This window comes from Columba livia, chromosome 5 (assembly GCF_036013475.1).
Source record: "Columba livia isolate bColLiv1 breed racing homer chromosome 5, bColLiv1.pat.W.v2, whole genome shotgun sequence".
NCBI classification, from domain to species: Eukaryota; Metazoa; Chordata; class Aves; order Columbiformes; family Columbidae; genus Columba; species Columba livia.
The window spans coordinates 4,203,294-4,225,225 of record NC_088606.1 but is presented as its reverse complement, the minus strand read 5'-3'; the positions used below and the strand labels follow the sequence as shown (position 1 = coordinate 4,225,225).

Here is a 21,932-nt window from a genome sequence, read left to right as displayed (position 1 = left end):
GGACACTGAGGGGGGACTCATTCATGGGGATCAGTATGGAAAGGGGGAGTGTCAGGAGGATGGAGCCAGGCTCTTCTGGTGACAACCAATGATAGGACAAGGGGTAATGGGTTCAAACTGGGACACAGGAGGTTCCACTTAAATTTGAGAAGAAACTTGTTTGGGGTGAGGGTGGCAGAGCCTGGCCCAGGCTGCCCAGGGGGGTTGTGGAGTCTCCTTCTGTGCAGACATTCCAACCCGCCTGGACACCTTCCTGTGTAACCTCATCTGGGTGTTCCTGCTCCATGGGGGGATTGCACTGGATGGGCTTTCAGGTCCCTTCCACCCTGACGCTCTGTCACTCTGTTCCCGCCGCTGGGCTCTGCGCTCCCGGGGGTTCCCGGGGGGTCCCGGGGAGCGGGCGGAGCCACGTGACCGCAGTGTCAGATATTGCGGGGAGGGTGGGGTGTGGGGTGTGGGTCACGTGCTCTGCAGCGCTGTGGGCGGGGGACGGGGGCGTGGCCAAGCGCGTGACCTTCCGGGCAGTTGGGTGTGAGGCGGGGCGTGTGACGTCAGTTCCGCTTCCGCCTGGGCGTTGGGGTGGCGGTGGTGCTGCGGGCCGCCTCTCCGGGCCTGCGCCGCGCTCCCCTCACAGGTACCGCGGCACCCCGACCCGCCCGGCCCCGCACCCGCGGCAGGGAGGGAGAGCGAGCCTCACCGGGGCTGCGGGAGGGAGTGGGGAAGGGGTGGGCTCCATCCCACACCGCCCGCGGGGAGCGCCGGGCCGCAGCTGCTTCTTCAGCCCCCCAAGAGGGGTGGGCGGGAGGTGCCGCCACCCGGCGGGCCGCGTCCGGTGGGGGGTGCGGGGCATCGCGGGGCTCGAGGGGGTGGCAGCTGCCAGACCCCGCCGCCTGGGGAGGGCGGGTGGCTCCGGAGTGCCGGTGGCGGCCTAATGGCTGCTGGACCGGCCCTGCTGGGTCTGTGCAGCGCGGGAGGCGCCTTTGGAGCGAATCCTGCGGTACATTGTGTGACGGTGGTGGCTGCTGTGTCCTGTTCGGGTAAAATATTTGATCGGTTTGCATTTGTGCTGTGTGGCCATCATCTCTAAACGACTGTATAAATGAATGTGGATCACGTGTAAGTGATGTTTAACTCAAAGGTTCTTCACTAAAGAGGGTCTTGGGCAAGTCACTTCATGAGAAGTTGATTCATTTTATCAAATGTTAATATGCTGAAGGTAGCTGACTTGTTGGGAAAGGTAGCGCTGTGTGGTTACTTGGAGAGAGAAATACCCTTTTTCCCCGGAAATAAGACAGGGTAGGTATTTTTGCTCTAAAGATGCTTACTTTTTTACATATACACCTGCTTGGACACTATTTAAATTGACTCTTAATGAACTGTAGCTAGGGCTTATTTTTGGAGTAGGACTTATATTTTGAGCAGGATTGTGTTTGAAAGATATATCCTCAAAAATCCTGAAAAGTCATGCTAGGGCTTATTTTTGAGGTAGGTCTTAATTTTGGGGAAACAGGGTAATTACCTGACAGGTTTCATTTCTGAGAAAGAGCTTGTATCCAGATGAATTCTATGGAAAACAGCACTGATCTGATGCTGTTCAACCTTATTGTCAATGGATGTGAGAGCAAACGTAGCTCTTTTTTTTTTGAAACAAAACCAACACACCCTGAAACTACCCTCCCCATGACCTGTGGAGACTCATTCTGCAACAACCAGTGGCTGACGCAAAAATGGGAGGTGAATATCAAAGTCAGAAGGTGCTTTAGATACTTTTGAAACTTGAGTTCATCGAGTACATTTTAACAGCGGCAGTTCAAGATGTGAAAGATGCAGGGACGTTGTATCCTGGAAAAGAGCCTTGGTAAGGGAGCAGAAAGGTGTGTGGTTTGGTTTGTCACTTTGAAGCTGGAACTGGAATACGAGACACAGTTTTGATGTTTTTGTTGATGGGAGGGAGCCAAAAAAACCTACAGTGAAGATGTTTGATAGGTGATCACACTCAGGGTCACTATGTTTATTTCCTCCAAAACACATACAAATAATTAAGCTGATAATTCCTGAGTATATAGCTTTGGTAGCAGGAGAACACAGGTATTCTTTAAATAACTTTTACAGCTAGTTCAGGAAGGCTTCTGAAGAATCGATAATTGGAAACTAAAGCCATAAATGAAGATAACTAATGAGAATGAGTTCTGTAGCTCTCAAGGAAGTTTAAAGGTAGCTGTGGAAGATAAGTTTTAATTATTCTGAGCTGCTGAACTAATATATCTTATGTGAGGTTGGCGTGGACAGGAACAATCTCTGGCAGTATAGACTCCCTATTCTCCCCTGGTTTTGGATCACTGCTGGCATACAAACAAGCTGCCTCAGAAGTTATATATGGTTGTAGGTTCTGGAACCATCTGCTGGTGATGTGGTGACCATCCAAAGTGGCTGGATCTGGTCTTGGTGGGGCTGCAGCTGTGAAACTGCATGGCCTGTCATGGCTGGGAAGCTAGAACAGGTTACAGTTCCTTCTGGCTTGATATTTTACAGGTCTTTGAATAGTTGTTTTTAATCTAGTAGTTGTTAATTTATAGCAAATGCATTAACACACATCATTGTGGTTGTCACTCTTAATTAAAATTGTCTGGAAAATATGAAGACTGAAAATCTGAAAACTAAAAGTCTGATTTACCTCCTCTTTTTTTCAGACAAGACAGATGTGGGAAGAGGCAGAAAGATCCCCAAATGTCATGTAGCTACTAATGATATAACTGTTGGGTTGTTTTCCCTTCAGTCTTTCTACCAGTTGTGTTTATTCTCCCAACGAATAAGCATGCAGGTCAGACTAAAGGGTTGCACGGTAGGTAGCACATCAGTGCAGCTGCTGAGAAGGCATTAAAGTTGGGGAAAGGCCAGCTATAAGATGTTGATGCTTAACGCCTGAAGGTAGAAGCTGCAGAAATCTACATATTTTAGAAAATGTTTAGAAGACGTCAAAGATTTGGTCTCTCTTCCATTTTATCTGTATAGCTCTGGGTAGTTAGACTTATGTGGGCAGAAATCTTGTTGTAGATGAGGTTATGCTGGTAGGAATTAGTCATGTTACGGTGACAAAAGAACCTCTTTGCTGACGGAGCCGTGCCACCTCGTGGAGATGCAGCAGAGCCTGTTGCATCTAGAAAGAGGGTTTTGGTTTTTTCCCTGTGTTTGAAAGATAATCTGGAGACAGGAACTAAATCTGGCGCATCAAGTGTTTGAAAAATGTCATACAATGAAAAAAAATGAAAGCAATTGGTGCTTAGTTTTGCATAGCTTTTGTGAAAGAAAGAAGTGTTTAGGACAGCTCAGTCCTTAAGGACTAAAGATGGATAAAAGCCAGGAAAGGCACGAGTGTGGGGAAAAAAAGCAACTGCAGCCGTCAGGCTCAGTTGGGCTGGATGTGAGCAGAGAGGGTTTCGAGCTGAAAACCGCCGTGGAGCTGTTTGATTGTAGAAGCTGGTGAGTAGGGCGGACTTAGTGCACCACACATAGCACCTCACTTCTAGGAATGGGGTTTTCACAGGCTTCTCTGAAAATCACCACTTGGTCTTGAAGGCTGTGGACAGGATTTGAATCCTGCTGCTGTGTCCGAGCGCTTCCCAGCCCTTCTCCAGCCCACGGCACGGAGCCCGTCAGGCTCCCGTCTCACACACCCACTGTTAATTTTTGGGAGCAGCTTGTGGAGGACCCTGGTCTGAAGATGTTGCTGTGTATGATTTTTGGATAGGTGCAGCGAAAGCCCTTTGCACCCTCCCATCGCTCTTCAGGATAAAGGATGAGAGAGATGCTGCTCCTAGACATCTTTTTTTGCAGACGTCGGTCTTTTCTTTCTATCGCTTTAGTTTCACACTTGTGCCCAAGTGTCTTCTTGGAGGTGGCAGAGAAACGGTGCCCAGAGCAGCTGCCCTGGAGCTGACAGGCTTGGTGCTTCTGGAAAGCCGGAGATGTTTCCAGGGGTGGTGGCCTTTGGAAAACAAAGGAAGTTTTATCTCGCAGCGCAGTGGATGCGAGCAAGACTCCAGTTTGGATGCTGCCGGTTCTGTAGTCTTTCTACTCCCTGCCAGATTAACTGAAACTCCTGAACCCTCTTTCTTCCACTCGTTCTTTCTTCCCTGCAACGACAGGAAAGAATAATTTGAAGTAGAGTTTAAATGTGGCCAGACAGATGTCTGTTACATGAATCAGCTTTTTCTGCTGTTATCAGTGCTTGTGCAGTGTTCTTCTAGGAAAGCTTCAAGAGAAAATGGGAGTCCATTTGTTAATAACTCTACCAACTCTAAAAATTTAATCAAGGCACCGTTCAGTACAATTTTCTGAAATCTTGAGCACACGCATGACCAGTGGGGACTTTAAAATGGGGTTACTTGGAGATCTTCTGTCTGACACTGTCTCTGAGTCTGATTTGTAAGCACGTGAATGCCTTGGGCAATACTTTTACAAATATAATTGATATTTCTGTAAGGTTTTGATTGAAATTCTTTATACTAGTGTTGAGCAACATGAATGGAATACAGATTCTAGATTTAAGTACGCATTAGTCCATATATCGTCTGAATGTGTCGAAGGGTAATTTGAGTTTCTTTTTTATTAAATGAAGGTGGCAGTACCCAGATTAAATGTGTGTTTAAAACCCGTCCCTGAAGTGGGCCATCCTGTCTGCAAGAGGGTCCTTGACATGCTTGGCATTGACTCAGTTATGCCAAATGTTGCCAACAAATGTTGCTCCAGTCTGCTTGCCAAAGTAAAGCAAGCCACTGAATCTCATTATAAGCAATGCTTGACTACGCTTTCTTTCTTAAATCATGCAGCAGAGTTGTTTCTTTAATTTTCATGGCACAGACATATTTTGAAATTATCTGCTGATAAATATTGGGGATATTTATTGATATTTTGTAGTCAGGCCTGTTTCAATTTATCCGCTGCTTTGACTTGAATTTACTCTGTGTCCCTTTTGTGACAGATCGTGGGATTTTCTTCCGAGTTCTCCTTCAGGTCTGTTTCCTCTCTTCCTTCTCTGCCTTGCAGCATATGTTCTAGCTTCTTCTGTGGGCTTTTTTCAGTCTCTTGTAGATCTGTTTTTCAGTTGGTCTTACCCATCTCTTTATCTGCCGAAAGAAGGGATGATTCTCTTGGCCTGCTTTGGTGTTGCTTTTCCATAACCTGTTTTGTTGTTTTGTTTATGAAAACATTTACATGTGCACTTATGTAAAAACTTATTTTTCTACTTGTCTCTATAGTAATGGTTTTTTTTTCCTTTATTTTGTGGGTTATATAAATAGCTTCTGTGTCTGTATATGTAAGTTGAACTACAGTGCCACCAAAAAGCACATACCAACTTCTGACTATTATTGAGTATGATTCCTCACAAAAACTAACAAACTCTCTTAGCATAAGAGGTTTCTATTAGGGAGAAATGGAGTTTTATCTGGTAGATGTCTCTTGAACAGCTGAGCTGTTAGTAAGAGGAGCATAAACCACTTTTCTGATGTAGTTCTGTTGGTTTCTCAACTTTAGACAAATAGTCATTGATCTGAAAAGTGTCCATCATCCGATACAGAAATTCAGGTTTTTTACTTGAAGGAACTACTGCTGCTATAAGCCAGCATTGGAGATTTAAGAAACCTTTGGATTCATTTAAATTATTATTTCTTAAAAGGTTTATTTAAATTATTAGGTATTTCTTAAAGGGTTTATTTAAATTATTAGGTGTAACTTGATAAATTAACTGTATTTTCACAGGGGGCTGGATTGCTTGGTATGGTCGTAAATAACGTGGTAAATGAGATGGGCAGTGTCTTGTTGATATTAAGCTGTTCAGGAAGGTAAGGATTAGGTAATAAAATGGCAGCTATAATTCAATATTGATAAATCTGAGGTAATTCAGAGTGGATAAATGTAGAGTGGTGCATATAATTTCATATATAAAATGATGGGCTGACCTTTAACGTTGAAGAATGAAATATTCCCACAAAAGTGTCAGTTCTGTAGTGATCAAAAAGCAGAGGAAACATTAAGAAGTATTAGGAAGGAAATAGAAGACAAACCAGAACATAATTATGAAACTGCATAAATCAATAGTTATCCCACATCTTGAATTCTCTGCGGTTCTTTCTTGTCAGTCATCTCAAATGATACAAAAGAACTGAAACAGCCTCAAAGAGAAGCAGTGAGAATAATCAAAGGTGTGGAAGAGCCGCTGCACAAGGGTCAGTGAAATAACCCACAGAAGGAACAGCTGAAAGTGGTAAAAATCTGCAGAATATTGAGCAGCATGGGCAGGGTGGATAAGAACGGAACAACAGGAGTTGGGAAAATCCAGGTTAGAACCAAAGAGAAGGTGCCCTTTTGGGTAACAAATAGCAGCCCCATGGAGTTCCTCGCCGAGGGATGTAGTAGGTACAAGCGAATAAACTAGACATATTTGTGGAAAATCAGCTCTTGAAGGGTTGTTATTCCATAGAAATTGCCTCCAGTTTAGGAAGTCTCTGAGCTTGGAATCATTGAAGTGTTGGGATGTCATTCCCATTCTGTTTTTCCCTACTGTCATTGCTGAAGATAAAATGGGATGCTGAGCTAAAGAGCCACTTGTTCTGATCTAGTACTGCCTTCAGATTAGGGAATTGTGTAGATTACAATAAATACGGTTTCGGAGAAGACTCTAGTTTCTATGTGCATTATTTACACTGTGTAATTTTTAATGGAGTGTATAAATCTATTTGTTAGAGGCTATATGTACAAACCTCTGAGACCAGTCTCTGTGTTAAAAATCAAGTCTTGACCATCAACAAGGGAGAATAAGGATTGTTTTTCATGGGGATCAGCTTGGCAGTGGTATTTGAACTCTCACATTTTGCACTTGTTTCCTCCTCTTTCATTCCTTTCTATCTCCTGTGCTCTCCCGTAAAACCTCCTGGCTGCCCTGGGGCATGTCCACCTGCCTAATAAAGATTGACAAAGCCAGTGGGTGTTAGTTGTGAAGTTCTAGAAAGCTCTGAGTGCAGTGGTTGCATTCATGAAAAGGTAGCACAAGGTGCCTGTTTTCAGTGTTTCTTGTTGAGAGGTTAGAAGTTAGGTCAGCATTACTTATGACTTTGCCATGTCTATGTTCAGTGAAGTCTGGCTTGCTGGAATTGGTGAATGTAAATAAGAGCATCAAAGAATCATTTTGCTTGGAAAAGACCTTTTAGGTAGAGTCTAACCCTCAACCTTACTGTGGCACTAAACCACATCGCTGAGAACTTCGTCTCCACGTCTTTTAAACCCCTCCAGAGATGGTGATTCCACCACTGCCCTGGGCAGCCTGTTCCAATGCCAGTACCTTTGTTATGTTCTGAAATAACTGGAAGATAAAGCATCAGCAAACTCTAGTTCTCTTCTATCAGTAAGATTTGTGTGGGGTTTTAAGCAGCCTGCCATAATTCTGAGTCCTGGTTTAGAAAAGAAAACTTCGCAGGCATCACTGTCTGGGTCGGCTGCCTACTCAGTATGAATATTTGAAATATTTTCTTCTTTGTGTGACCCATTTACATGATGTGTCGGTCCTGTCTGAGATGAGACAGGTAGAGGCTGAAGACTTAACTTTTCACGAGAACTTTAGCAAGAGGAAAGTATTTGGTAGCACATATTAAATCAAAGCCGCTGCTAAGAGGCACCACCAGTTCAACACATACTGTGGTTTGAATGAGACAAAGCTAGACTTTGTCTCATGAACTCTTGCTTGAAATACCTTTATTATTTTCAACAAATTTCACTTTATCTTACCTTACTTTTCAGCAAAATGTCTGGAACTGATGATTTTTCGGTAAGTAACAGTTTTTCTTTCCTGAAGATCAGCAAGTTGTGTTACTTCGTTATGAAAGTTGACATACTTTTTCAAGAGGAAAGGGAGCTTATGCTTGAGAGGATATTTCCTCTGTATTGCAGTCATGGTGTTTTCCTTTTGGGCAGATGTAGCAGTCTGTGGACTAAGCATACGAAGCCGCAGGGTGCCTTGTGGGTTCTCTTCTGCTGTGATACTAACAGAGTCGTGTTTTAATAGTGTCAGGATAGCTATAAGGGAAAGCTATGAAAATCTTTTCTTTTGGATTTGCTCTGAAATTGCTTATTGCTATGTGCGGTACGTCGCTTTTTATCTTTGTTTTTGGAACTGCAGCATGTCAGAATGCCTCTTCTACCTTAACGATAGAAGCTGCACAAAAATGAATGTAGTCATCTCTGTGCAGCAGCAAAGAGCTCTCTTCCTCCCAGTTTGGCAACTGAAATAAATACATGTAGTGGGTGAATGCCTGCAACTAGGAAGTTCGGTAGACGTTTTAGATTCTCACTGATGCTTTATCTTTTAGTTGGCAGATGCTTTACCAGATCAGTCGCCTGCTAAAACCCCCAAAGTGAACAGCACAAAACCCGGCCAGCAGCCTGGTCAGCCACCGCAGGGTTGGCCGGCTTCGAATCCGTGGAACAACCCGAGCGCTCCTCCTACAGCCCCGACCGGGCTGCCGCCGAGTACGTCCGCGTCCAGTGTGCCGTTTGGACCTCCGCCAACCGGAATGTATCCTTCAATGCCCCCCGGACCGCCTGCTCCATTTCCTCCTCCTCCTACCGGACCCACTTGCCCTCCTCCCGGAGGCCCATATCCGCCCCCAGCTGTGCCAGGTCCTGTCCCACCAGGGCAATATCCTCCACCAAATATGCCCTTTCCAGAGCTTCCAAGACCTTACGGTGGTCCGACAGAGCCAGCTGCACCTCCTGCTCCTGTTGGGCCATGGGGATCCATGCCCTCCGGAGCATGGGGACCAACAATGGGAGGGCAGTATCCTGCGCCCAGCATGCCATATCCACCCCCAGGGCCATATTCCGCTCCTACCCAGACTCCAGGGGCTGCGCCAACAGTACCGTGGGGGACAGTTCCACCTGGAACATGGGGACCTTCACCGCCAGGTCCGTTTCCTCCACCTGCAGGATCATATCCAGCTCCGGGACTATATCCTACGCCCCCTAATCCTTTTCAAGTGCCGTCTGGTCCTGCTGGTGCTCCGTCAATGCCTGGTGGTCCCCATGTGAGTATTTGGTTTTGGTCTTAAATTACTCAAAAGCAGGGCTGTCGGACTCATTTTCACCAGCAGCCACATCAGCCTCGTGGTTGCCTTCAAAGGGCCAAATGTAATTTTAGGGCTGTATAAATGTAACTACTCCTACGTTTATCCAATCCTAAAATTACATTTGGCCCCTTGAAAGCAACTGTGAGGCTGATGTGGCCCTCAGTGCAAATGAGTTTGATACCCCAGCTTTAAAATGTTATACATTTAAGCGTGGAAATTCTATAATATAAGACCCAGTAGCGCAGGTAAAGAATTTCAACACATCTGTCTTCTGTCCTCAGTGAAATAATAGCCAACATCTTCTTAAACGCTTAATTAATATACTAGGATGGTGAAATTGTATCACATCTGTCTTACTTCCTTGCTCAGTGGAATAATAGCCAACTTCTTAAATGCTTAACTAACTATACCACGACAGTGAAATTATATCAAGTTGGAGTGTGTCTAAGCATCACATTATAGTTGTCTTCCACTACTTAGAAAACTGCCTCTAAAAGGCAAAAAAAAGTGGGGAAAGCCTTGTAATATTTTCTCAAAGTGAAAATATTCTAGTCTCTGTAATCTGAATAGGTTAATTCTAGGTCACAGAGGGAGGGAATAACGAAATATAAGGAATGAATTTGGTTTTAATTGAGAATATTTGAAATAACTGCTTTGTGAAAAGCCTGTATTGACTATGAATTATTGTCTCTTGCAGCCTTACCGTTGAAAACATTCTGGGCAACAAAATACTGTAGCTTTCCACCTTCATCCACTACTTACAGAGATTTTTACAGTTTTCGTTTCAGTAATGTTTGGGGCTATGAAGAATACTCGCCTCTTGTATGTGCATTTGAGGTATGAAGGAGCAGTTTGCATCAATTTACCTTGCTCATATGCTGGCATAATTGGTTGGTTTCATGAAATGAATTATGAAGAGCAGAAATAAAACTTAACATCTGTGGTTCTTACATTGGCAAGTATTCCCTGGAAAAGTGGGAATTGCCAAGTAAGGATTATAAAGAATCAGGCCGAAGGACTTCAAAAAAGTTCTTAAATTTCCGTGAATGCTTTAAGTCTTGTTGCCAGACTCGTGCTGGTCACCGAATGGGTGGATAGTCACGTTTGATCTAATTTCAGGTTATTCTAAAATGTCACTAAAAAGCGTTTCGAGGTTTTTGTCAAGAAATCTAATTTTTGACCACGCTACAGTCACTCAAACTAAAGAGACGCAGAGCATGTGAACTTGAAGGTTTTCTCAGCATTTTGTATATACTCAAAGCGATTGCTCAGTCTGGGACTGCGGAAGAGAAGAGACACGTTTGAAACACTCGGTCCAACTCGTCAGCACACTGTTGTTCACAAACAGGCGTTTATGTGCAAGTTAACTAAATAACCTGGATGTGCAGTTAACTTTGAATCAACAAATGTGAGTTTTATGCATGCCGATGAGGACATCGTTTTGCCCGTTCTCATTCTGTGGTGGTTGGAAGTTTGGCTTGGTCTGTGTAAAGAGAACCCGATTCCCACGTAGATAAGGTACTTCCCTTTTTCTAACCCGGGTTCTAGTCATTTAGAATTGGACTTTGCAAAACTCAGCAGACTTTTTCAGAGTCCCTGGAAACTGAACCTGAGCTTAAAAGATCAAAACAACCAACCCCAACCTGACAATTCCCTTCCCAGCTTGGCGTTTAGTTCTAGCAGCTACAAAGATCCGTCCAGTTGAGAACGAGGAGGTCTCGTTGGAGCTCCGCTGGGTATTGTAATTATTGTAACGGGGAGAATCCTCCGTTCTCAGCTGGGTGTCTCATACCTCACCGAGCAAGTGTCATTTGGGAGTCCCTGAATGTCTAGAAGCCTGCGCACTGCCATAAGTTATCTTATTCTTGCCATATCTGTGCAAAGAGCACACAAGGGGTTCGCTGCGACGCTGGTTTAGCGTTGCTGAGACACAGCCATGTGTCGGCGACCGTTTCTGCCATTTTTCATGGTGCTTCGTAGCCCAGACTTTGACCACGGACAGTTTGTTTCGTCCCCAGCTGGGGGTATCCTCACTTAGCCTCTGCAGGTAGAATTAGGGACAAATTTTTGCTTAACGCGCTAGCTCGTTAGGGAGTCTTTGTATCATGGAACTGTGAAAGCGAGTTCATTCTTTTGCAGTACCTTATCGTGGCTTCCTGCATGCGTGTGATGGACTTCTTAAAGAAAACAAATGGGGTGACCTGGTGGTGACGTTTGTGAGTAGTCTTGGCCTTTATGGCAAAGTCCTGCAATTATTTTTGCAGAAGAAAACGGTCAGCTTAGCGGTGGCTGTTTTAATCTAATGTTATGAAAGCTAATAGCAAAGGTACGTGTATTTTTTTTGTTAGTTTGTTTTAGGAAGGCAATACCCGAGCTGAACAAAGATACCATTTCAGCCTAAAGCAGAGCATCTGTAACCCTAGAAATAGGGACCAAAAGTCCAAGCTTTCATTAACCTTAATCCCCAGTTGCTCCCCCAAACAACAAATTTAGCTTTGATCTTGGCAAGACGGGCTAAAATTAAACAGATCATTGACCGCATTTGCTCAAGTGCTTCTTTTTTTTGATACCTGCAGCCTTAGGTTATACAGCGATGTGATGAAAACACATTTATTCCAAATGAGTGGCTTATGCAGTAGCAGCGCTCCAGTCTGACATTGCACTGGCCGGATGTCTTTGTGCGGAACGGGAAGAGGCAGCAAAGGGTAAAGCAAACGTAGCAAATGATGATTTTTGGAAAGGGCATTTGTGAAAGTAACTAGACTTCTAGGTTCTTCCTGAAATAGGCAGGATTTATTACTGGAACACTTAGGCTAAAATTCAGTATATATGGGATGTTTTTTCAATGTATATTCGTATTTCTTGAGGTCATGAAAACTGTTTCATAACCCCTTTGTTTTTGTGAGCAAAGTTCTTTGCATAGCAGTGAAAAGGGTATATACCTGTTAATCTATTGTGTAAAAACTCAAGGTGTCACTATATACCGTGTAGTAACTTTATCACGTTATGTCAAGTGTGAGCAACTTCTGGCCTGAAGCTTTTGCAATGGAATTTGTACATTTCTATGCATCATTTGAGTTAAATTGCTGAGAAGTTCATTTTGACTTGTGCTTTGAGATCGACATACTGCATTTGTTTACAATATGGAATATAAGCAATCACATCTTTAAAGTATAGATTATCACCTGCTGCTGTATTTTCTTTAGATGAAACAAATATTGCTGTATGATAGTGAGAAGCTATAAATACAGGATTTGATATTTTTTTGAAAATGCTGTCACTTTTGTATAAGATTAGACATTAAACGTATTTTCAAGACTGTCGTGTTTACTGTTTTTCAATCTCTGCTTTTGACATGCTTGTGTAGACTTTTGCCTTGAATGAATAGTAAAAATAGGACGTCCTTGATTTGCAACGACTGAATATAAAATCAGAATTGCTTGACTTCTGTGTTTTTCCTCTTCCTTTTGTGACTTTTTGCAGCCTGTGCATGAGGCACATCAGGTGCAGATGTGACCATTGCTGTTTGTAGCACGTCGGCCTCAGGTGTTGCCTGTTCACAAACCACCTTGTTCATTAAGAGACAACAAAATCTCATCTTGTTTGTTCTAGAGGAGGAATGGGACTTAATGTTTTAGCTGTGAAGAGCGTGGCTCTGAACAAATCCTGCACTAGATTGACACGTGTGGATGCGGTAAGTGACCCCACACCAGTGTTTTTATAGGTTTATCAGGAGTTTGCAGTAGGGTGGGTAACAATGTTTGAGGAACTCAGGGGCTTGACAGTGGTGTGAACTACAGAATTTGAGCATCTCTCATCGCTGCGTTTACGTTCTTTGGGTCTGTGGCTTGCAGAACGGTTCACGCGGAGCTGGTCAGAGCTTCTGCCTTTGTCCACACCTTCGCCCTTTCAGGCAGGTAAAAACAGCAGCAGCCGGCAGTAAAGAGGGGAAACAGAAGTATTTATCCACTTCAAGGCTTAGGCTGTGCACCAAATGTAACCCTTACACCTGTTAGCAGAACAATCCAATGCATGGGCATTTATTTTCACAGTGTTCAGCTGTGGGGTTGTCCTCTGCCCGGCATTCCTCTCGTGAATTCTCTCTTGCAGCTCTTTTGCGTTGGTAGAGATGAAGACATGACCCAATTATGTTAATTGTTGGCTGCCCTGCAGACCCAAAAAAGCTTAAATTGAATTTTTTTGGGGGAGGGCATCTGACAAGTGATACTTCCCCATAGAATTTTTAGGGGAGTGGTTAGTTTTGAAAAACTATTCTGGGGCCTTGTGAAGCGGAGAGTACGTGCATGGTTAGATGTTGTGGGATGTGGCAGTTCTGGTCTGCAGTTGTGGCAAAAGACAAGGAGTTATTGGGGAGAGTCCATGGGAGGGACACAAAGATGCTGAGGGGTCTGGAGCATCTTTCTGATGAGGAGACACTGAGAGAGCTGGGGCTGTTGAGCTGGAGAAGAGAAGCTGAGAGGGATCTGATCAATGGGATCAATATCTCAGGGTGGGTGTCAGAGGATGGACCAGACTGTTCAGTGGTGCCCAACGCCAGGGTGAGGGGCAACGGGCACAGACTGAAACACAGGAGGGTCCATCTGAACATGAGGAGAAACTTGTTTGCTGGGAGGTGCCAGAGCCTGGCCCAGGCTGCCCAGAGCGGGTGTGGAGTCTCCTTCTCTGAGACATTCAAACCCCCTGGACCCACCTGTGTGATCTGCTCTGTGACCCTGCGGGAGCAGGGGGGTTGGACTGGGGGATCTGCAGAGGTCCCTTCAGCCCCAACCACCCTGTGACTCTGTGACTGCGAAGGAGATGCCTAAACTCTTCCAGACAAGTTCAGACCCATTTCTGTGCACAGGCATTGATTCACTGACCAGCTGGTTCAAAAGTACCTCCCCGCTGTCCATGGGGTGGGATGTAGTGTTAAGATTGGCTTTAGTCTGTGTAGTAAGAGCCCTTGGGCAACTAAGTAAGGACAAAACCTTTCATAGATATCCTTTCACGGTCTGAGGAGGGAGAATGAGTAGTAGACGTGACCTTTGAGTACTTCATCTTGGATCAAGGTGGTTGTAGAGGGAGGATCAACTACAACTTTTCCTCTGTCCTTACAATTCAGTGGAATTTGAGTTGATGTCGCAAGGTTCCTGCACACACCTGCTGAGCTGACAACAGCAGCTCACTCTCACCCGCAGAATCTTTTGGGTGTGAGGGAAGTGGGCCGTTCCACGCCGGGTGCAGCAAGGCTGTGCTGGTCAAAGTGGGTAATTCAGCTTCAGAGATCTGCTGATTGAGTTGAAAACAGAAGAACAGGGACTTTGTACCCCCTGTGTAGCACATTATGAGTTACACTAAAGTTACACCTAGGTAAGTAAAAAGGGATTGTCAACCTAATAGTATAATTCAAGCCCTTCCGTTCTGTAGTATCACTTTCCAAAGGGCACCCTCCCTGTTAAATGAGAGATGGAGAGAAAAACCAGCGATGCTTGGTTCCGTCCTCTCTCCAGCTCTCCCACGGAAGGTTCGTGCTGCAGCGACCCAGCACACACCTTTGGGTTCCATTTCAGCTCCTCGTTCTCTTGTCTGCACGAGATCTTCCCTGCTCTCACAGATCCGCGTGATTCACGGAGGGAATTCTTGGAACGTGTCACCCTTCAGCTCTTGCATCAAGCTGTGCCATCATTTGTTTCACCTGGCAGTAGTGATGGCTTAATATATAACTTATCTCCTCCCTCGGCCACCACCCCGTTATCTTCAAACCAGTTGCTTCTGATACAATCCCAGTACACCCCACAGACACCAAATAATGTAAATGGGGCTGCGGCCTCGGTGAGGAGGTGCTGGTGTTGGGTTGCTTGTCGGAGGAAGCTCGTCCAGAAGAGGAGCTTTAATTTCATGCTCAGTAGCAGAAATTATCTCTCTGAGCTAGAGAGGGATCCTGGGGAGGATGCGAGATTTAAATGATTAAAGGTTGGCTTGTGGGGAGAGTTTGGGTCAAGGTTGGGGACCCTGCTGTGCTTTATCCTGTAACCAGCTGTTTCCAAGTGACCTTTAGGCTGGAGTTGGCATTGATATAAAATGGGGGTAATTATTTACAGTTTAGGTTTAAAGAGGAAAACTGCTGATGCTGGAGACCCCATTCAAAAGCAAACACCAGCCTGTGTTTCTCCAAAATTGGATGGTGATGTGAGACCAGCAATAAGGAGAAGCTTTTTCAATGTGAAGACCGTCAAGCATTGGAGCGAGTTACCCAAAGAGGCTGTGAAATCTCCATCCTTGGAGGTTTTAAAGCCCAGCCTGGATAAAGCCCTGGGCTGACCTGGAGCTGGGATTAGGGACCTCCTGATAGTGCTTCCCACTAGAATTGCAGAAAATAAGACCAGGTATTATATGAATTTTTGCTCCAAAAGATGCGTTAGGGCTTATTTTCAGGGGATGTCTTATTTTTCCTTGAACAACAATCTACATTTATTCTTGAACAACAACAAAAAAATCAACGTTTATTCAAATATAGTCATGTCATCACGTTCTCTCACATCTGTCCTGCTGCATTCTATTGCCAATTGATTTTACTTTTTCACATGTATAGCTGCCCAGACACTATTGAAATTGACCTTTTTTTTTAGGGACAGCAACTAGGGCTTACTTTTGGAGCAGGGCTTATATTTCGAGCATCCTGAAAAATCATGCTAGGGCTTATTTTCAATAGGGCTTATTTTGGGGGAAACAGGGTATGTTTTGGGCTGCATAAAGCTGGACTTCGCGCTCCTTGGGGAGACCGGATCAGAGTTGATAATCTTGAAAGTGTCTTAATCCAGACACTTCAAAGTCTTTGCAGCGTCTGCTTGATGCTTGAATTTTTCCATTTCGACCTTGATGCTGTCGTGATTTTCCTGCTCGGGAAGAGAGGAACGCCGTGTAACCTGGAACGCGGGGGTGATCCATCACATCAGCGGGTTGGAGCTGCCGCTGCCATCTCCTCATCTCCTGTTGGGATGTACGGACTGTCTGAGTAAGTTATGGCTAAAACAGAGCGTGCTTGTGGAGTGACACAGGGACAAAACCGCTCTGAGTGGGCCAAATTAAAATCAGATGCTGATGATTTTTAGCATTGAACTTGATTCAAAAAAAAGCAAGCAACATTTTAGTGACTTATGATGCTGTTTGGGAGATGTTATAACTCATGCCTTTGCACAGACTTGTATTAAACTGTGTTGGTCTGACCTCTGCAGGACAAAGACAAACACGTTGCACATGAGATTTAAACGCGAGCCGTTTAGTGTATAAAGTTTCATAAGAGAATTCATTTCTGTGCTGTGCAAAAATCAAGTGTCAAAGGCAGTGCAGCAAAGAAGGAAAGTCTGCTAACCTGCCAGGGCAATGAAAAAGCTCTTCCCTTTTTTATCTCTTATGGTTTCCTGGGCTACGTAGAAGCTGCTTATTGCTGCTGTAATAAAGATATTTTAGAGTATACACTTCAAAGTGGTTGAGCCAGTCAGAGAAGTAAATCAAGAGAGGGAATACTCGAAAATAATGGAGAAAGTGATTCATCTTGCAAATGACAACAGTGGGGAAAATGAGAGACAATATATTTATTAGACTTAAAGTGATGTACTTACATGATTATGTGAAAAGGCCCTACTAGGATGGTTTGTCTGAAGTGTTTTGTTGCTCCAACTCTAAGGATATCTGGGATCTAAGAGAGACTCCTATTGACCTGGAGACTTGGATGGATTCCACTATACTGTTAAATATCATGCTAAGTGCCATTATTCACATGATCTTGGGGCCGGCTGCATCTGCTTTGTTTGCTGGGTCATAGTTTGATTTCTGTATTAGTTTAGAAACAACGTTGAGTCAGGTGGGCCCCTCTCAAAATGTGACAGAGATTGCTAGAAAATCTAAGAATGTTTGGGCAGGTTTAGAGCCTTTGGTATGAGGTAGAGAGATGTTGCAGCTGCCTTTCTGCTGGACCAGGCTGAACTGTCCTGCCTTTGACCTTCGTGTTTTCCTTCCAGCCCTGTACGTTCAGTGTGGGATCGCATGGGGCTTTCACTCTCCTTAGAAATGAGCATCTTTCCCGTGGCAAAGCCGTGTCCGGGACAGCTGGAGCCAAAAAGCCCTGGGGCCGGGCTGGCTGTGTGAGCCCTTCGACAGGCTGAGAGTTGGGGTGTTCAGCTGGAGAACAGGAGCTCCAGGGAGACCTTGTTGTGGCCTTTCTGGACTTAAAAGGGGACAACAAGAAAGATGGGGACAGACTTTTCAGCAGGGCCTGTTGTAACAGGACAAGGGGTGATGGTTTTAAACTAAAGGAGGGAGATTCAGGCTGGACATGAGGAAGAAATTGTTGCCCCTGAGGGTGGTGAGAGCCTGGCCCAGGTTGGCCAGAGAGGTGGTGGATGAACCATCCCTGGAGACATCCCAGGCCAGGCTGGACGGGGCTCTGAGCAACCTGAGCTGGTGAAGATGTCCCTGCTCATGGCAGGGCGGGCACTGGGGGAGCTGGGAAGGTCCCTTGCAACCCAAACTGTTCTGTGATTCTACAATAATTAGTTCGTCTCTGCCTTATTGCTGATCTGCCATTAAATATCACTTGGCTCTTGCACCTTGTTAGATAATCTCTGGGCATTTTAAAATGGGGAAAGTAAATCATGTTTAGGGAAAGTGTGTACAGTCAGAGTGTACAGCCCTAAGGAACACGTGATCTGCCGGGATCCCCCGCCTCTCCCATCCCTTGCGTTTGCAATTTAGGGCTTTAAATTTGGTGCCGTTTAGAGTTGGGCTGGCAGCTAAACAGCAAACAATTCCTCACTCAGCTTTCATTCTCTGAAGTGAAAGAGGAAGAAAGACTCGTGAGTTGAAATAGAAACACATTTAATGGAATAATAGTAAAAGAAAAATGATACAAAACAAATACCCACTAGAGCAGGAACAGGAGCAGGACCCCCTCAGGCCATTGGGGAAAGAGGGATGTTCCCAGCAACTACTCCCTTAAATATGGAATGTGATGTTCGTGGTATAGGATATTTCCTCCCCACACCACACCCCTCCTTCCTTCCAAAACGTGAGAAACCAAGGGCCGGCCTCGGTTTCCCTATCAACGAATACCAACATTATGAGTTCTTACATTCCGTCATGCCAAGTCCTAAATGCTGGAGAATTACTAGAAGAAAACATTAACTCTACCCCGAGCTGCTGCTTTATTGTTCTCATACTGCATCCAAAACAAAGGGCCACACTACCAACAAGAAAATTAACTCATGGAAAAGTTACTTTGGCCCAGCACAAAATTTTGTGCGGTACCAAGTGAGGTTGCATTTTACATCAAGTCTCTAAAGCAAACTGGATACGTAGGAGTGCTTAAAGAAAAAATCAACAAATATATCCCTGTTTTTGAGACATGACTGGTTTTTTGTGCAATTTAAAGTGCTGCCAGCTCCGCGTTGCAACGCCATGCATCAGGAGCTGTCGCAACCCTGCAAGCTGGAGATGCAATCGCTGGGACTTGCGTCTCCTACCGAGCCGGTGCCTCCGTGCATCGCCTCAGTGCTCTGGCAATAAACCCGGCTGCTTTTATTTCCATCCCGAGAGGCAAAGCTTGGAAATGAGAGTCACCCCCAGCCATCCGACCGCGTGAGTCACGGGGTGGTGGCTCAGGAGATGTGGAGTGAAACGAAATGTGGATGTTTCGCGGTCTGTTTGGTCATCAGCCTCGCTGCTGTTTGGTGTATTTAAGTGAAGGAATTAGCTCAGATTTAGATTTGGGTTTTTCCTTTTGGTCAAATAATTAGTCAAATTTTGCCCCTCAGTTCCAGCAGGACAGGGAACTGCTGGAGAGAGTCCAGCGCAGCCACCAAGATGCTGAAGGGAGTGGAGCATCTCCCGTGTGAGGAAAGGCTGAGGGAGCTGGGGCTCTGGAGCTGGACAAGAGGAGACTGAGGGGGGACTCATTCATGTTTACAGATATATAAAGGGTGAGTGTCAGGAGGATGGAGCCAGGCTCTTCTCAGTGAGAACCAATGATAGGACAAGGGGCAATGGGTACAAACTGGAACACAAGAGGTTCCACTTAAACTTGAGAAGAAACTTGTTCCTGGTGAGGGTGGCAGAGCCTGGCCCAGGCTGCCCAGGGAGGTTGTGGAGTCTCCTTCTGTGCAGACATTCCAACCCGCCTGGACACCTTCCTGTGTAACCTCATCTGGGTGTTCCTGCTCCATGGGGGGATTGCACTGCATGAGCTTTCCAGGTCCCTTCCAATCCCTGACATTCTGGGATTCTGTGATTATTTTTATCGCTGGGTGTCTGTTGCACGGCTGGAACCCACAAAGCTGATGGTGTAGAAGTGGAAAATGTAAGCAAGCAAACCATTTCAGTATATGTTTGGAGCTTTAGACTGAAATCTTGAAAATAGCAATACAGGTTTCTAATGAAACTATCTCTTGCCAGAGCAGTTGGGATCCTTCAGTGTTACTGACTTAAACCCTCTCCAGGTCCTTTTGCCCTAAAACGTGCCAGAAGATATTGCCGTGTTTACTGCAGAGAGGTTTGGGTGCTGAGGATGTGAAGCAGAGCTCCCTGCTTCAGTATTTCCCTGGGTGGAGCATCCCATGGGGGCTGCTCCCTCAAGCCTCCCCGGCTTCTCTCATCAGCCTACAACATTTTTACATGCTTAATTTTGGTCTGAATCCCCGTGACAAATATCATACGAAGCTGAAGGATGCTAAAATCCAAGCCCATGCCCCAGTAGCGGGGAGGGTGCTCTCTTTTAGAGCCCAGTATTTTAGATAAGCAGAAATGAACTGGAAGGAGTTATAATAATATTCATTTAAACCAAGCTCAACAGATGTTTACTCCCCTTTTTATGTTCTTTTCCATATCAGCTACATTATCAGCTAAGCCATTTAGTTCAACCACTGCCTTAGCAGTAATTTCTGTATTTTTAATGACACTAATTAAAGTGTGTGTCCCTTAATACCATGCTTTAACCTTTGATCAGACCTGAATTAGTCAGGCAGTTGGACTAGATTAGCATTGTAGGTCCTTTCCAACTGAAATATCTACTCTATTCTACTCTATTCTACTCTACTCTACTCTATTCTACTCTACTCTACTCTATTCTACTCTACTCTACTCTATTCTACTCTACTCTACTCTACTCTACTCTACTCTACTCTACTCTACTCTACTCTACTCTACTCTACTCTACTCTACTCTACTCTACTCTACTCTACTCCATTCCTACTCCATTCCTACTCCATTCCTACTCCATTCCTACTCCATTCCTACTCCATTCCTACTCCATTCCTACTCCATTCCTACTCCATTCCTACTCCATTCCTACTCCATTCCTACTCCACTCCATTCCTACTCCACTCCATTCCTACTCCACTCCATTCCATTCCATTTTCACTTCCATTCCTACCCTGTTTCCTCAAAAATAAGACATGGTCTTATATTAATTTTTGCTCCTAAAGATGCATTAGGGCTTATTTTCAGGGGATGTCTTGTTTTCCCATGAAGAACAATTTACATTTATTCTCAAACAAAAAATCAACTTTTATTCAAATATAGTCATGTCATGGCATTCTGGAACATCATCATAACTCTCCAAACCCTGATCTTCTCAATCTGTATGTGAGAGCACAGCACTCGCCAACCCTTATGTTTTGGGGTCTCATGGGGTCTTTTGAGTGTGATTCTTTTGGGGGTGTCTGTTTTTCCCAGTGAAGAATCTGTCTGTCCTGCTGCATTCTAGAGGATGGACCAGACTCTGTTCAGTGGTGCCCAGCGCCAGGGTGAGGGGCAACGGGCACAGACTGAAACACAGGAGGGTCCATCTGAACATGAGGAGAAACTTGTTTGCTGGGAGGTGCCAGAGCCTGGCCCAGGCTGCCCAGAGCGGGTGTGGAGTCTCCTTCTCTGAGACATTCAAACCCCCTGGACCCACCTGTGTGATCTGCTCTGTGACCCTGCGGGAGCAGGGGGGTTGGACTGGGGGATCTCCAGAGGTCACTTCAACCCCAAACACCCTGTGATTCTATTGCCAATTAAATTTACTTTTTTACACATATAGCTGCCTGGATACTATTTAAATTGACTTTTTAAATGAACTGCAACTAGTGCTTAGTATTAAAGTAGGGCTGTATTTTGAGCATCCTCAAAAATCCTAAAAAATCACAGTAGGGCTTATTTTCAGGGGAGGCCTTATTTTTTTGGGAAAAAAAGGCGTTCATCTCCTGTTTTTTATTATTTTTGTTCTTATTTTTCTCTGCTCTTTTTTATTCTTTCTCTTCTCTCTCTTCTTTCTTCTTCTCTTCTGCCCTCTTCTCTCCTCTTTCTCTCTCTCTCTCTCTCTTTCTCTCTTCTCTCTCTCTTCTCTCTCTCTTCTCTCTCTCTTCTCTCTCTCTTCTCTCTCTCTTCTCTCTCTCTCTTCTTCTCTCTCTCTCTCTCTCTCTTCTCTCTCTCTTCTCTCTCTCTTCTCTCTCTCTTCTCTCTCTCTTCTCTCTCTCTTCTCTCTCTCTTCTCTCTCTCTTCTCTCTCTCTTCTCTCTCTCTTCTCTCTCTCTTCTCTCTCTCTTCTCTCTCTCTTCTCTCTCTCTTCTCTCTCTCTTCTCTCTCTCTTCTCTCTCTCTTCTCTCTCTCTTCTCTCTCTCTCTCTCTCTCTTCTCTCTCTCTTCTCTCTCTCTTCTCTCTCTCTTCTTCTCTCTTCTCTTCTCTCTCTCTCTCTCTCTCTCTCTCTTCGCCTCCCTCTCTTCTTCTCCTCTTCTGCTTTTTTCCCTTCTCCTCTCCACTTCTTTTCTCCCCTTTTCTC

At 44.9% G+C, this 21,932-nt stretch overlaps 1 protein-coding gene across 2 annotated transcripts; it reads left to right on the top strand.

The window, feature by feature from the left end:
• Window positions 1–492: 492 nt before the first annotated feature.
• Window positions 493–12,438, top strand: MAPK1IP1L (mitogen-activated protein kinase 1 interacting protein 1 like). 2 transcript variants are annotated; one of them, XM_065063155.1, is made up of 5 exons: window positions 545–634; window positions 4,982–5,013; window positions 7,795–7,822; window positions 8,364–9,077; window positions 9,817–12,438. In XM_065063155.1, exons 3-5 carry the CDS (start codon window positions 7,799–7,801, stop codon window positions 9,826–9,828), a joined length of 750 nt encoding a protein of 249 aa, XP_064919227.1. In that variant the 5' UTR covers window positions 545–634; window positions 4,982–5,013; window positions 7,795–7,798; the 3' UTR covers window positions 9,829–12,438. The 2 variants fall into 2 exon arrangements, with proteins under 2 accessions (XP_064919228.1, XP_064919227.1); XM_065063156.1 differs by lacking the exon at window positions 4,982–5,013 and having other exon boundaries at window positions 493–634.
• Window positions 12,439–21,932: the final 9,494 nt, after the last annotated feature.